Raw genomic sequence first — 15,387 nt, 5'->3', positions numbered from 1 at the left:
GCACCTGCTGTGTTTCAGAGTTGTAATACTATCACACTTTTCCAGGAACAGAAGGAAAGAGGAGAGGATAGGAGGGTCTCAGTTTGCTCTCTTTTATAAAAAAAAAAAAAGTCCTTCTTATTCTAGCCGGAAAAAAGCTGCTGGAGGCCATCGTGGCCTCATTCTTTCCCCCAAGAGTACTGCACTGTGTGCACTCTGTTAAGCACTTGCTACAGGGCATCCTCACAGCAGATTAACTCTTTCCTTGCTCCACTCCAGTGTGGAAACCTTCACCTCCACTCCCTTTCCTGGTGTAATACAGGTTACCAGGAGAAATGGGAAGCTCATCAGGATTGCTGGAGATAACAGGCAGGCAAAGAGCTAGTGACTGCAGCAGGGAGGTTTTGAAACCCTGCATTTTTCTTGGCAAAAAACAGTCTGAACTACTTGGTGTTGACTCTGTTTCCTATTTTAAAAAGATTTATGTATCACACTGGCCTATCTAAAGTTAGTGTCTGGGCCAAGATCAGTACTCTTGGGCTGAAGAGCTGTTTTTCTCTAAAAAATTAGGATTACTGGATCAAGATCATTATCTTCTTTGACAAAAGAGATTTACAGAATTGCTCTCTTGTCTACTGGAGAATTGACCTTGGAACAGTAGGAGGGTTCAAGGCAATCCTCCATGTCAGTAAGATTAAAACTGAGTCTGTCTGGCCAGCAAGCATTACCTGACCTGCCACTTCCAAAGCACACGCTACATGTCAGCCAAAGCAGCTGCAGCTCTAAGAGCAACAGGGAAGACTGAGGCCCAAGCTGTGGGAGAGGTTATTTCTTCTAAAGTGTGAGAACAGCGAGCTCTGCTATTCTTATAAAAGCCATCTTCCATCTCAGCAAAGAGGCCATGTCCTGAAAAACCATGGCAGAGCTCCTTTTCTCCCCCTAAGACACACTGCCAGAGACATGCAGAGGGTGTGGAGGAAGCCACTGCAGCTACCCATGGCAGGAAAGTTTGGGGGCATGGCACTACTACTACTACTCCCTAGCAGTAGTGGTCCAGCATGGGTGTGTTAAAAGTCAGACTTTCAGAAAGAGTTCTTTCTTCTGCAGTGCTGGGTCTGCAGCAAAGTCGATCAAGCAACTGATCTGGATTAGAAACCTAGCAAAGACATTATTTTTAGCCCAAATCAGTTTCCTGGCTAGTTTACTGAAGAACTCCATTGACAGCTATGCCCACGCACCTCAGGAGGGCAATACAATGGCATGAAGAAACACGATTGGGGGAGGCAAGAGTGTAACCTCCATTACTGCTTAGAGAATTGCTCATCAGATGGCTCAGGGTCACTCAGTATCCCAGTGATTTATTCTGGGTTTTTCTTTTAAGGCTGGCACTTCCCAGATTGGCTGGTCTCCCTCTCCCTGCAGATTTCTCCCTCTTTGACCATATGCAGAACTATGAGCACAAAGCAGTGCAAGGCCGTAAGCTTTAGCGTGTCCCTGTGCTCTCCTTTCCCCAGTCATACTTTCACCAGCTTGTGTTCCTTGAGTGTCAGCCTGTAGATATGTCAGCAAAGCACTTCTCGTCAGGCTTCTAGGAGAGAAACCTACACTGTTATTCTGGGACTGTCCTAAATAAATTTACTGGGTTATGTAATTTAGCTATTCCTTGCCACCTGTACTATGCAATTCTTAGGACACTCTTAAGCAGTTTCTTAGTGTTCCTAATAAAATCTTTGCTTTCCATTCTGATGTACAAGCCACAGTTAGTTAGCCTGCATAATGTTCTTAAGCAGAGTACCGGAGCAGATTGCTCCGCTCATAATCTCCTTATTTCCAGTCTGAGCGACAGTCTATACTCCCTTCCCCCTTTGGCAAGTTATTCCCATCAGGTAGCCAGCTTCAGTATTTATTGAGGCCTTGGGTGGTCCTGTTCTGTGCTGTTTAATGTACCATAACATACAGTGTCTCCTAAACTAGATCCTGGTATCATCCTGACTTGCTTTATTTGCAGTGACCATGATCTCTTTGTCTGAATCTGTCTTCAAGACTGATAAAGATTTCTAATGGATTTCTCTTATTTCTGTACAGGGTCTTTATTTGACTTTTTTTCATTTTTTTTTTCCCCAACCCTTTATAGTGAGCTGGACTATTACGACTCTCCCAGTGTCAATGCCAGGTGCCAGAAGATCTGTGATCAGTGGGATAATCTGGGTGCTCTAACCCAGAAACGTAGAGAAGCCTTGGAGGTGAGATATGTTACAAATTGGACCTTCTGGGTAGTGCATTTGTGGGGGGCAAGCTGCAGTGTGCACAAGCAATATCAGCTCACTTGTGAACTCCTAGAACATCCTGGACTGTAAACAAGGGCTACATTTCAGTATACTTAGTCTGCTTTTCTTCCAGCCCAATTATGGTGCCATTTATTTTCTCAGACTATTGATTTATTTTTACATTTTTTGTGTTTTGTAATCTCATTCTGCATGAAAAGACTGTCTTTGTTTTGTTTTATTTCAAAGGACCTCGGATTTGTTTTATTTCCCTTAGAGAAAAAATCTGTCCAGTGTGTAATCTCTTAACAGCAGAGAGATTTTTACTGACGTGCCATCCTGGGAGCACCAAGGAGGTCTGAAAGGAAGGAGCAGCTCAGACAACCCATGTATCTATGTGATTATTCTTCTCCAACCATCTTTCCTGATTTTCTTTCTTCTTTTTCTTTTTGTGTATGCACAGAGGACAGAGAAACTACTGGAAACAATTGACCAGTTGTACCTGGAATATGCCAAACGAGCTGCCCCTTTCAATAACTGGATGGAAGGGGCCATGGAGGATCTGCAGGACACGTTCATTGTTCACACGATTGAGGAGATCCAGGTACAGAGCAGTCATTTGCACCAATTAGGTGGGGACAGTGAGAAGTTTGGGGTCTCCTGAGTTGCATGAATTCAGAGTGGTATGAATTTATAAGTTATATTTTGGTACTTCTGCTCTATTGAGTGAGCCTTATCAAGAGAAATAAAAATGAGTATGTTTTTCCTTGATTTTCTCCAAAAACCTGGATCTGAATAGATATAAAACATACATACATCATCCTAGCTGGACAACAAAACTGAAAGCAGATTTTTCAGAGTAACTCCAGAGCCATATTGATGGAAGCCTGAAAATCGAGAGAACCTTTTAGAGTCTTGTGGAATTTTTCTTTAACCCACACAAGCAAAGCTTAGTGCTGCTCACAGGGTCTGCAGGTCAGTTCTCACATGGAATGTCACGTCCAGGTCATTTGGTCTTATGTGACTGACAGGATGTACCATGAGGACTGTTGAGCTGCCAGCTGGTTCTTGGTGCTGAGCACAAGAAAAATCAGAATTGTCCTCTTTGGCGTGGAATTACCATTTGAAATCAAAGTTGTCTTGCCTACTCTAAGACAACAAAGACAAGTGTCTCATTTTTTCCCCTTCTGAAAGAGTGTTAGGAAAGCAGCTTGAGGTATAGACAGGTAATTTGCAGACCTTAGAGAGCAGGAATTACTCTTTCCTGAACTGCAGTGAGGACTTCTATTTCACCTGCTTGATGGGCTTGTGAAAAGAGTCCAGGTCAGCTCTTTGCCGGAATTGCTGACAGGAGTGTGACCATCAGTGAGGCAGCAAATGGCAGACCTACAGGGAGCATGACAGCCAGGGCAGAAGCAGAGCAGTGACTGTTACTGAGGTGCTACTTGTTTCATCCATGATGCCCTCCTGAACAAAGGGCTTCATTAAGTCTTTCATAATGCAAAATAAATCTAAACAGCACTTAAACACTTCCATCATCTCCTTGTGACTGTTTGCAGTGTCTTTTCCAGCCCCCAGACTTGTATTACATCTCTATGGCCACTACAGCAGCTGCAAAGTAATGAGTCACTGTGTAAGAAAGGAATTTTACAGAAAGTAGTTAACAGTGTGTGTTGTGAGAGAGAACAGTCAGTCACGTGGTTTACTTTCATGCCCTCTTCTGTCCACACCGTTCCCTTGGTTATCCCTGCACACACCGCTGTTTCCCATTCATTTTCCTGCCTCTTTCCCTGCATTTGCTTCCCTAGTCTTGATCTTCTAGGTTTCTGGGATGAAGTACCTTAAAGGCCTGTAGAAGCAGTGGGAGATGAGCCAGGACTAGCTGGCTTGTCAGCTGACTACAAATTTACCAGCAAGCACTCCCCAACCGGCAGTCCTTGGAGCACAGCCTGGGCACCGCAGCGAGACAGGGAGCAGGAAGGGCCTGTTGTGGTCAGGCAGAAGGAGCTGTTTTCCAGCAGCAGGAGCATGTGATGCCTGTGCAAATTTGCAGCTGTCTGGAAGACCTTCACCTGGTTCTAAATGATTCTAATGAAATTGAATCTGACTCTTAGTACTCATCTGGAGTTACTTTGGGTGTAGAAATGGTGCATACCTGGTGGGAGAAGAAAAAACACAGTGCATTTAAACTAGTGAGACTTTTTTTTAATAGTCAGATCTTCTTCCCCAAAGAGGCTGGCAAGCAGTCACTGAGGAGTGTTGCAGAAATAGTTCCTTCTAAATTATGAGCCGTTACTATTCCATCTTTTTTTGGTATGTGATCTCTGTCACTGGTCAACATGGGACAGAAAGAGAGGGAAAACAAGACTTCACATCATTTGACTACTTAAAACATCCCATTAGTGATACTGAGAGAACCTGAAAAGTGTATTAGATTAGCCTGCTTTGTATGCTGGGAATATGTTAGCTTTTGCAGTCACTTCAGGAATATGGTCTCTGAAGAGGCTATTTCATAAGTAATGTTCTTACCCTCCCTTTGCTGCTGCCTTCCTTCTGCAGGGATTGACCACAGCTCATGAGCAGTTCAAAGCCACGTTGCCAGATGCCGACAAGGAGCGACAAGCCATCCTGGGAATCCACAATGAAGTTTCAAAGATTGTCCAGACATATCATGTCAACATGGCAGGAACGAATCCTTACACTACAATCACCCCACATGAGATCAATGGCAAATGGGAGCATGTGAGTTCTTTCCAGCCTTGCAGGGTAGTGGGGGCAATGTCACTGCTCAACCACTGTGGGCCCAGGAAGTGGATTATTTACTCTGCAGTTAACCTCTCATGTTTACTCCTGAGTTTGGTGTGGTTTTGTCATTTGATTTTGGCTCAATTGCCGTGTGCTTGGAAAGTGGAAGATGTCTTTGATATAAATGTCTAAGGCACATCAGACTCCCTTTTACATGCTAATTTTAAATGAAAGTTGCTAAATTTAAAAGCTTTGAGGTTTTTGATCTTCAGTTGACTTGCATGTATAGCACATAAATCGGTATCCTTTTTCACCATTCAGCCCTTCAAATGTTCTATCTCTGCAGCCAAGTACCCTTTCCTTGCTGTAATCCTAAAAGAGCAACTACTGCCCATACCCGTTGCACTTATGGTTCCTACTACCAAACAAAATCAGCAAAGTGAGATCTGAACAGAATCCTGCAACTCAGTTAACATGAGCCACCAAAAACCCAAATAATGAATGGAAGGTGCTTCTGGTCTTTTGTGGCCTGACATATGCTTGTGTGTATCCTACAGCAGATTGGGTTCGCATTCCATGAGTTTGCCCACTGTGACTTAAACCATATGAATGCTTGTTTTCACTGCAAACACCCACTCCTCCCTCCCTTGAGGCAACTTCTACATTTACTGTACATGTGCCTTTGTGTGTCTAAACTGCACACTTGCTCATTGTTGTAGGTGAGGCAGCTGGTTCCCAGAAGGGATCAAGCCCTGATGGAAGAACACGCTCGCCAGCAGCAAAATGAACGACTTCGTAAACAGTTTGGTGCACAGGCCAATGTCATTGGACCCTGGATCCAGACCAAGATGGAGGTAGTGCTTTGCAAATTTTGAAACAGTCTCTTTTCCTCTGTGATCTTCACTGATATCCTTATTCGTGGTCTTTCTTGATCACTGTCACAGCCATTCTTTCTTCAAGTTACAACAAGAGAAACATCATAGAAAATACAAAGAATATCAAGATTAATATTGGTTACTGAAGTGCTTGTACTTTTCTGCCCCTCACTCTAGTACCAGAAAAAAAGCATTACTTAAGATGGAGAACATTGGTATTTTAAGATTTGTGTTTAAATGCAACAAATTAAAAATCCTAGATCAGAGACATAGTTTGTGTAATTGCTTTCGCAGAATGATCTTGATACACATGACTAAATAAATACAATGAACATACCAAACATCTGCAGAGGAGACATTTTTAAGGGAGGTTTCTCTTTAGGTAAGATTTGAGGTAAAGTAGTTGGAGTTGATGAAACATAAAAATACTAAGCTATTACTGATGGTAGGAGCTGGAAAGAAGAGAGTGATTACAGAAATACGTCTGTATGAAGGAGCTAAGTGGCAGACAGTACACCAGAAAAAGATCTGGCTTGGTACATTACTAGCTTATGGACTGCAGTTTCTTTTTCTTTTGTATCCTTGTATTAGACACATCTTATGTGATTCACCTCACTTGGAAAATGTTCAGGGCTGTGCTAAATTTTTTGCTGACACTTCACAGGAGCCGAGACAGTAACTGCTCCATGAAATTTTTTTTTTTTTTGAATCATCATCCTGTGTGAGAGTGAAATTGCTGCAATAAAGGTCAAGCATGTTGAGGCTCGTCCTTTCAGTGGAGTGTAACTCCTTTGGCTTTGCTATCGCAGGAGATTGGCCGCATTTCAATAGAGATGCATGGGACCCTGGAGGACCAGCTCAACCACCTGCGGCAGTACGAGAAGAGCATTGTGAACTACAAACCAAAGATTGACCAGCTGGAAGGAGACCACCAGCTGATCCAGGAAGCGCTTATCTTTGACAACAAGCACACCAACTACACCATGGAGGTAAGTGTTTTGGCAGCAGATCAGACAGCCTCATCTGCTGTGGCCAGCTAGCGTCAGCCACATCTAGTTCTGGCAACATATTGTGGTTCTCAGGCAAATGGAGAGCTTGATAATATGGCCAAACATGCAACAACATGTCACTGAATTTCATTTTTGCCTTGCTGTACTTCATGCCAAGCCCTTCCAATGTACTTCCAAATATGGACAACAGAAACAACCTGAATGAGATCCACAGTATTGCTTGAAAAATTGACAGGTCTTGTTTCTCCTGCCACCCGATTGTGTTAGCTGGGATTAGAAAGGGAAGTGCTGCTGATTTTGAGCTACCTGGCACAAGAAAAAAGTCCAACAGAAGGTTTTTTTAAAGTTGGAGACTGGCTTTATGTTGATAACGTGAGGTTTCTTGGGAGCAGTCCGAGTTCAACATGAGTCCAGCTGAACACAGGCTTTGAAACTGGTTTTTTGGTTTCTGTCCAGCTTTCCATTAAGCAACAGTAGAGGCAGGGGAGCTCCAGTGTCTTCCAAGCACTGTGTTTTATTTAGTTTCTTGGTAAAGAGAGTTTTCTGCTTAACTAAGTCCTAGGAGCACTGGGTTTGTTTCTCATTTGTGTTAAAGGCCCCTCCAGTATGTTGCTCTGACCAGGCAAAGGAACTTTGAATAGGACCAAGTTTTTCTTAAGATCAGAATTTGGCCTTTTCAATATGGGGTTTTTTCAGTCAAAATTCAGATTTTAAACACCTGCAGATTAGAAAGAATTTTTGTGAGAAAATGGACACCAGGACTGTGTTGCACACCAGGATCATTTAATTTGCACTAAGTAGCACGTCTGATCCACTAGCCTCAGAAGGAGAAGAGCGACTTCTTAATTTCAATATTGTCCTGACCTCTTTTTCCAGCATATCCGAGTGGGCTGGGAGCAGTTACTAACAACAATTGCTAGAACCATCAACGAAGTGGAAAACCAGATTCTGACCCGTGATGCCAAAGGAATCAGCCAGGAACAGATGAATGAGTTCCGGGCTTCTTTCAACCACTTTGACAGGGTGAGTCAATGCTGACTGCAGCTTGGTAAACTACAAGGTTCCATGTGGACTGTGCAATGCAATAACAAGCAAGCAGTCACTGTGATAAAATGAGATCACAGAAGATGTTTCATTCTTAAAAGTGCCACTCCTGTGGAGCAGTCATTTCTGTGAAGACTGCCAAGTGATTGTTAGCCTGGGGAGAAGTATGTCTTCACAGGAGACTGCAAAATTTCCTGGTAAAGCAAAAGTGTGGAAAGGTTTGAAGTCTTTTTTAGGCAATAAGACTTTTATCCATTCCTCTTCAGAGAGCAGATTATTATTTTGATTTATAAAATTCTTGAGACAGTCTGTTTTCCACTCTTCTCTACCATCTCTGCTGTATCTGAGGGCAGCCTGCCCTCAGAGATTGGCAATGCTTTTAAATTGCTGATTACTGGCTATTTCAGCCCTTCTCTAGCTGTCAAAGAAAAATAAACCATGGCTTCTCTCCTTAGGAGAGGGACCCATAAAGTTCTATAGATTTTATATTTTGACCTTCATATCATTTGCCCCTTCTGAAGTTCACAACAGTCTGAATGTTAATGCAGACAGAACACGGGTTTCCCACCTTCATCTGTTTGATTTATGATGGCTTAACATTGACTTTAAAAGCTGGGGGTTTTTTGAAGAAAGTCACTTGAAATTGGGCCCACCATCCTGTCTGTAGCTTCCTTGATCTGGCCAGAGGTAGTGGCAGCAGGCAGGGGCTCTTCAGTGCTTGGGGGCTGTTCTGAGCTAAAATTCTGCAGAATGAGTGGGGATTCTTAGTTCCTGTAGTAGCTTGTGTATTATTTCATAGGTACATCCAAACGCTGGGGGAGTGGGCAATGAGCAAAGGGAAGAGCAGCTGCCAAGCTGCATTGTGCTGCACTGTACATCTGTGGTGTTTGCAGAGCTGAGCACTTGAAATAGCTTTGCCAGTCAAAGCTCCACCTCGTGTGCAGGTCTCATAAATACAGCCATAACGCTGCTCCCCTGAGCTTCAGCTGTTTTTCTTTGTCTGTTCCTGGGATGCCCTGACAGCTAAGCTTCCTTGGGTGTGTTGTCAAACATGCCTGCCCTCACCTACTCCTTTAGTGGAACTTTTGACTATAAGATTAAGGCAATGCTTCCCACTGCCTCTGCCTGCTCACCTGCACTCTGGGTTACTGGTGAAACACAGGGCTTCTGACACTGGATAACAAGCAGTGATGCAAGTAATTCACTTGGGAGATTGAGATCTTGAGGCTTCTGAGCATCAGCTGTTTTTGTCATTCAAATGCTCTCAAGATGGGATGAGCTCTCTGAGAAGGAACTGTTCCAAGAGCATTTTTAGCACATCCTAAAATGTCATTGTGATATCTAATGTTGTGCACTTTTTATTTTTCTTCCCTGTCTTTCTATCTGCATGTCATTCTTACTCTTCCTCTCTCCTCACCCACTGCATGGTGCACCTGTTTGTTGTCCTTTCATCTCCCTTTGATCTCTCCTGTGTCTCCCTTCCTTCTGCCCCACACCGTCACTCCACTGGCACTGCATGTCCTGCTGCCTGGCACACCGCATAACCAGGACCACTCCGGCACACTTGGCCCTGAGGAATTCAAAGCCTGTCTCATCAGCTTGGGTTACGATATTGGAAACGATGCACAGGTACTGAATGCTAGTGGTGAACACAGACAGATATTAAACTGTGAAAAAATAACAGTTTTTTCCTTTCTTTTCTTGTTTGTCTTAATCCATCTGTCATTGTTGTTCTTGTGTTTGACTATATATACATCACTTTTCTATACTACTTCCTCTCTAAATGCGCTTTGGTATCTATTCCTTTTTAATTCCTTAATTTTTTTGTCTTGGGAGAATTCCTTTTATGTCTTCGAACTGTTCTGCTTACTTCTGGGTCACTTAAAACTCCTTTTCTTGTCCATTCCTCAATCTGTCTTGCTTAATGTCTTTTTGCCGTTTTTTCATCGCCAATATGTTTCTTGTGTGTAAACTATTCCATGTCCAAAACCACCTTTGCTTCTTCATGGTTTCACAAACTCTCTTTCCTCTGTTATTTTTCATTGTCCTGTAAATCCTTCCTTCTATCTTCTCCCCCTGCCAAAACTCATTCTTTGTAATGTCTCCTGTGGGTTCATTTCTCGCTGGACTGGTCTCCCTTTTCTCTCTTGGCTTTTTCCATCTTTGCGTCATTCTCTGTAGAAGAAGACTGGTATGATGGATTGTGAAGATTTCCGAGCCTGCCTTATCTCCATGGGTTACAATATGGTAATGTAGAGTCCTCTGTCACTCCTATTCAAAGTGATTCTGTAGGCACCTTCAAAAATACAGGGAGAATGTGTAGTGAATCAAGGTAAATATAGCCTTATTTTCCAGAATTATCAACAGTGTTAAATCTAAATCTAATCTTGGTTGTATGTGTAAAATTCTTGTCTCAAAACTATAGCTAAAGGTAAAAACAGAAATGATTGTCTAATTCCTGGATAGTTCAAATAAAAATTATGTTTATCAAACTGTGTAGCTACTAGTGGAAGAAACAATAAGCTCCCTCATACTGGTGCCTGCTCTCTGCACAGCACACACAATCTCCCCCAGCCCTGAATTTCAGTTGAAATCATTTGGAAGTATACACGACCTCACTTCTGAATACGCTCAGAATGCTGCTCCTCACATTCCTACCATTTGTTTCACATCTCCTTTCCTGTACATGTATGTTCCAGTTCCAGTCATTCTCCCCAAAGCTTTTCCCTCACGAGAATACCTGAATATTCAGAGCAGTAACATATAGCACCTTGAGAGGCATCACAGTGAACAGGAAGAGCTTCACCAAAGACTGATGCTCCTCAAAGGGCAGGAGAAGAGCACAGTGCAAGCATATTCATCTGCACTCTGGGTGTCTTTGCTCCTGATAGCAGGCAAAGCAGTTTAATCATCTTACTCATCAGCCCAGTATAAATACAGACTCTTTGGTGTAGCGTGCCAAGACAGTAACATTTGATTAGGTATCTTAATTACTCTTGAAGGTATACTGTTCTAAATGTGTTAGGAGAGCCTGTTCCCAGGAGAAGACTCAGCTCTGCTCTCCCCTCCTCCTTACCTGGGGAGGAAGGAGTCCCAGAGATGAGAACAGATGACCTTTTGTTTAAATGCAGAAAGAAATGCAAAAAACTACACTACAAGGTTTTGTCTTCCGTAGCAAAACTTCTCTGTAGGATCTTCCCTGTAGAGACTATTTCCCTGGGCCACTCCAGATATGCAAGTCCTTCTTTCCAAAGCCTGCCTATTAAAGATGAGTAAGATACTATGAAATATCCCAGAGACATTTGTTCTGTTCTGTCAGCTGAAGAAAATTGTAAAAGTTCTCTTTAAGTAAATGAAAGTAAAAGGATTTGAGAAGTGCAGATCTTCAAATACTGCTACAGACATCTAGCACACGTGTAGAGAAATTTGGGTCTTCCTTTGAAGTCAGTTGGTATTGTTCCCCAGTAGGAGCATTGTCCTAGACCTAGATGTTATCCTCAGGCATAGCTGGCAATGTTTTATTCCAGAGGACAAATGAGTGGCAAGCATTTGTACACAACAGCAAACTAGAAAAGAACATCCTGATTAAAACCCTAGAGGTGGTTTCTATTTGGTTTTGTTTTCTAGCTATGAGATGTGCTGCTGAATGGTTTCTCTCACTTTGGTAGCACTGCTGCTCAAATACCCAGGCTTACATGACTCTCTTGCTCTCCAGGGAGAGGCAGAGTTTGCCCGCATCATGAGCATTGTTGACCCGAACCGTTTGGGGGTAGTGACCTTCCAGGCCTTCATCGACTTCATGTCCCGGGAAACGGCAGATACAGATACTGCTGACCAGGTTATGGCTTCCTTCAAGATCCTGGCTGGAGATAAGGTCAGGCTCCACACCTTGGCTTGCTGTATCTGCTTAGCTCCTGCTTTCTTTTTTCACTTGTCTCTGAGAGAAGGTGTTGAGGGAAGCACTCTGTCATGGGGGGGTATTTTCACAGGAACATTCTGTAGTGCTGGAAGAGTGCAAGGTCAAAGTGTGGGTTAATGAGCAGCCTGCTAAGGCACTCGAAAGTCCTGTTCAGCTGTCAGTCAGAACTTTGCAGCCCACTCTTGCTTTAAAATTTTAATTAAGAGCTTGGTTGCAATTTGTTATTTTAAAATGAACAAGTTCAACAGATGGTTTTTGATTAGTCTTGAAAACTGTTCTTTACTGACAGCTGTAAACTTGAGATGACCTTTCTCAGATCTACATGTCACTATCAGTTTTTATACAGTCAGTAGATTTTCATTGAGAATATGCAGTATCTGCAGGAGGAACACCTTTTAATCATAGAAATTGGTCGAATGTAGGAAAACTCAGGATGATATGAAAAGTATTAATTTTTTAAATTTAAATGATCAGTGCAAGCAGCTGATAGATAAAAAGTGTAATCTTATTTTTCTTATATAACAGTGCCCACTAAGCTTTTATGTAACTGAAAATATTATATGTACATGTAATATTAACATATCTCTTTATTTGCTAATGATTTGAGTTATCTCACATGAAATACTGGATGCCATTTCTCAGATTGTAATGAGTTACCCTTAAATCCGGTACTGGTTTCCATTTTTCACTAAGAATCTTTTCATAGTCATAATCTAGAAACCCATGATACCTGTCCTTTAGATATATACCTGACCAAAGCCAGTTCTATTGTCTTTTGAGGCCTGAAAATTCCATGTTATTCAGATGAGCTAACCACTGAATAAATAGGTACTTTGAGATGCAGTATTACTTATTAACTTGTTTACTCTGGACGGTATGTTACATGCACTCGTCAGTGTTTAACATGCTCTGGTGACTGTAACATGAGCTAGTATTTCATTATGAAGAAAAATACCTCATACCCCAGTCATTAAAGTGAAAGGCAAAATTATAAGAAGTCACAGGAGAGAGAAGGGTGATGTGAAACCTGAGCTATTGCTCAGACAGACTGTAAATGGCCATGAGTTGGTAAGCTAAAGACAACATACTGATTAGGAGACAGGCAACTACTGTTACCTACTGCATGGAGAGAAGCCAAGCTGGCTCAGCTCAGCGCAGCAAGTCTTCAGAAGATGAATTTACATAAGTTTTGCTTGCTTATTAAAAATGTCCACAGTGAAAGGAACTGTGGAAGCAATACAAAGTGGTTGCTTGTCTCCTGCCTGCATTGGTGCACTAGCAAGAACTAGTGGGGCCCCTTTCCTTGCTCTGAAGAGAGGGAATGGCAACTCCCAAGCAGCACAAGCAGCTGTTACCTCCTGCTGGTGAAGGACAGCATCCAAATTAAATTTCAGTTTCCTCCCATTTACTTTCAGCAGGAACTCCTTTGTCAACAGGAAGGCACAGTCTTACTCTAACAACTTGCCTGACTTGCCTTCAGGTCTTTTCTTTAGCTGCACCAGTATCTCTCCTGCGAAACCAATATTCACTGTAAAAACCATCTACTTGCCCAAACAGTAGGGAAGGAGTACGTGTCCTGCCAGGGTGTAAGTGCAGAGAGCTCCCTGTGTGGGTATACAGCACAGGTCTCATTGTTGGGATCCTGTCCCTCAGTGTTGCCTTGCTGCCCTGGTGGGACAGGGGGGGGTTGTCCCTCAGAGGAAAGTCAGTTTCCTGAAAGTAATGATTGCCTTATCATTTGTCCTCATTGCAGAACTACATCACTGTGGATGAATTACGGCGGGAACTGCCTCCTGATCAGGCTGAATATTGCATTGCTAGGATGGCACCCTACACTGGCCGTGATGCTGTACCTGGTGCCCTGGACTACATGTCCTTCTCCACAGCGCTCTATGGCGAAAGTGACCTTTAACTTTTTTCTGTCCCACCACACGCTCCCTCCCCTCTCCCCCGTCCAACACGCCCTATTTTCTCTTTGCAAAGCAACCTCTGCTCCGCTCTTTTTTTGTGTTTTCCTGTTTTGCGTCAGATAACAGATCACATTTTTAAGTGGGGGGGGGAGGACATTGACACAGCACCGCCTACCTTGCCCTTGAAATAACAGTTTACAAAATTATTTTGTGCAAAAAAAGTTACGTTTTAAAAAGAACAGACATATTTTATTATAGAAAAAGGTATTTTTCTCCACCAGATTGAAACTTAAAAAGGAAATGTTAGAATATCGCACCAAATATTTTTTTGTTGTGACATAGAAAGTCAAGCACAATGTTACATTCCATCCTTTCCAAAAAGAACCAAACTATGACAAAACTCCACTTGTTCTGTTAACTATTACATTTGCATATGTCTCCTATCACATTTATCTTGGGAGGGGGGAAGGCACACAAGTGCATGTGTTTGCTGGTTCACTCATTTCATGAAAATATTTTATGATAAACTTTTGAAATTGCTGTGTTTTCTAGGGAAAAAATAATGTACACAGCTCATGTTTTCATATTTAATTAAAAAATACAATACGCCGCCTATGTTTATCAGTGCACAACTTTTTTTGTTGCTGAGAGTTGTCTGGTTTCAGAACATGAAGCTTGAGAGTTGATAACTTTGATATTGCTTGTCACAAACCATATTAAAAACTTCTTGTGATAACAACTCTAGACTTTATTCATTTGTATAGTAAAATTGTTTAATCCTATTTAGTTAAACATGATAAGGAAAATCCAAAATTATGTTTTTAATTAAAATTACAGTACATTTAATGGTATATTCTCAGCCCCATAGCCTTTTCATTCTTGCTGAATAATGTTGAAATTTTCACAGCTTTATGACCACTTTAAAACCTCAATACATCCCTATCTTTAGAAGCAGTATTCTTGTTATTCCTTAAAAACCAGCACAGAATTAATTAGTAGAGCTGTACAAAAAACCATCATATCTTAAACCATCCATGAAACATCCATCCACTGTTCCATGCTCAGCACTGAATATCTGACTGATTTTGATACCACATCTCCTGACATCAGAGATTCCTGCAGAGGTCATCTTTCTATTGGACATACAAAAGAAACCAGCCTTCAGGACAACTCCTTTGGGACTTTTATTGTGTCATAAAATAACACACGCATGCATGTGTCTAGAAATTAGCAAAGGGGGGAGCAGCTAATCCTTCCAGCCATCTCATACTACAGGTACATTTCCTGCCCTCCCACAACTTTAGGAAACACAGGTTTAGGAGCAAAATAACATTACTGCTTTGTGACGTGTTTCAAGTAAGTGTTTTATAGGTATAAGCATATACCTCTGTCTCTAGTCCTAAAGGCAGATTTTATTTTGAAGTAATGACTGCAGGAATGGTGAATTTGTGGACAGATTCACAAGGAGCTCCTTGGTAACATCGTCCTCTCTTCCCCAGGGCAGAGCTGAGTCCTGAGGAAGGTATTGCACAGCTTTCTGGTTTATTCCTGACCTTCAGCAGGACACAATAAAAATCAGAGCAGCAAGTTGTGATGTGTCCCAGTGTGACAGTATCTGCCTACTCTATTGGGAGAGGGGAT

General features: G+C 42.2%; 1 protein-coding gene across 6 annotated transcripts in view; it reads left to right on the top strand.

The window, feature by feature from the left end:
• Positions 1 to 14,485, top strand: part of ACTN1 (actinin alpha 1) — an 88,003-nt gene extending 73,518 nt beyond the window's left edge. For 2 of the 6 annotated variants that reach the window (XM_048307099.1, XM_048307098.1), the window contains exons 13-22: positions 2,114 to 2,222; positions 2,707 to 2,847; positions 4,803 to 4,985; positions 5,708 to 5,842; positions 6,673 to 6,852; positions 7,750 to 7,896; positions 9,466 to 9,546; positions 10,099 to 10,164; positions 11,633 to 11,791; positions 13,590 to 14,485. In XM_048307099.1, coding sequence (XP_048163056.1) covers positions 2,114 to 2,222; positions 2,707 to 2,847; positions 4,803 to 4,985; positions 5,708 to 5,842; positions 6,673 to 6,852; positions 7,750 to 7,896; positions 9,466 to 9,546; positions 10,099 to 10,164; positions 11,633 to 11,791; positions 13,590 to 13,748 — 1,360 coding nt within the window. In that variant the 3' untranslated portion in view covers positions 13,749 to 14,485. The remainder of the gene's footprint in view (positions 1 to 2,113; positions 2,223 to 2,706; positions 2,848 to 4,802; positions 4,986 to 5,707; positions 5,843 to 6,672; positions 6,853 to 7,749; positions 7,897 to 9,465; positions 9,547 to 10,098; positions 10,165 to 11,632; positions 11,792 to 13,589) is intronic. The other 4 variants (XM_048307103.1, XM_048307102.1, XM_048307101.1 and 1 more) reach the window with 2 other exon arrangements.
• Positions 14,486 to 15,387: the final 902 nt, after the last annotated feature.

Source organism: Corvus hawaiiensis, chromosome 6 (assembly GCF_020740725.1).
Source record: "Corvus hawaiiensis isolate bCorHaw1 chromosome 6, bCorHaw1.pri.cur, whole genome shotgun sequence".
In the NCBI taxonomy this organism is placed as follows: Eukaryota; Metazoa; Chordata; class Aves; order Passeriformes; family Corvidae; genus Corvus; species Corvus hawaiiensis.
Note: the sequence above shows the minus strand (reverse complement) of the source record. Positions and strands in the feature narration are given on the sequence as shown.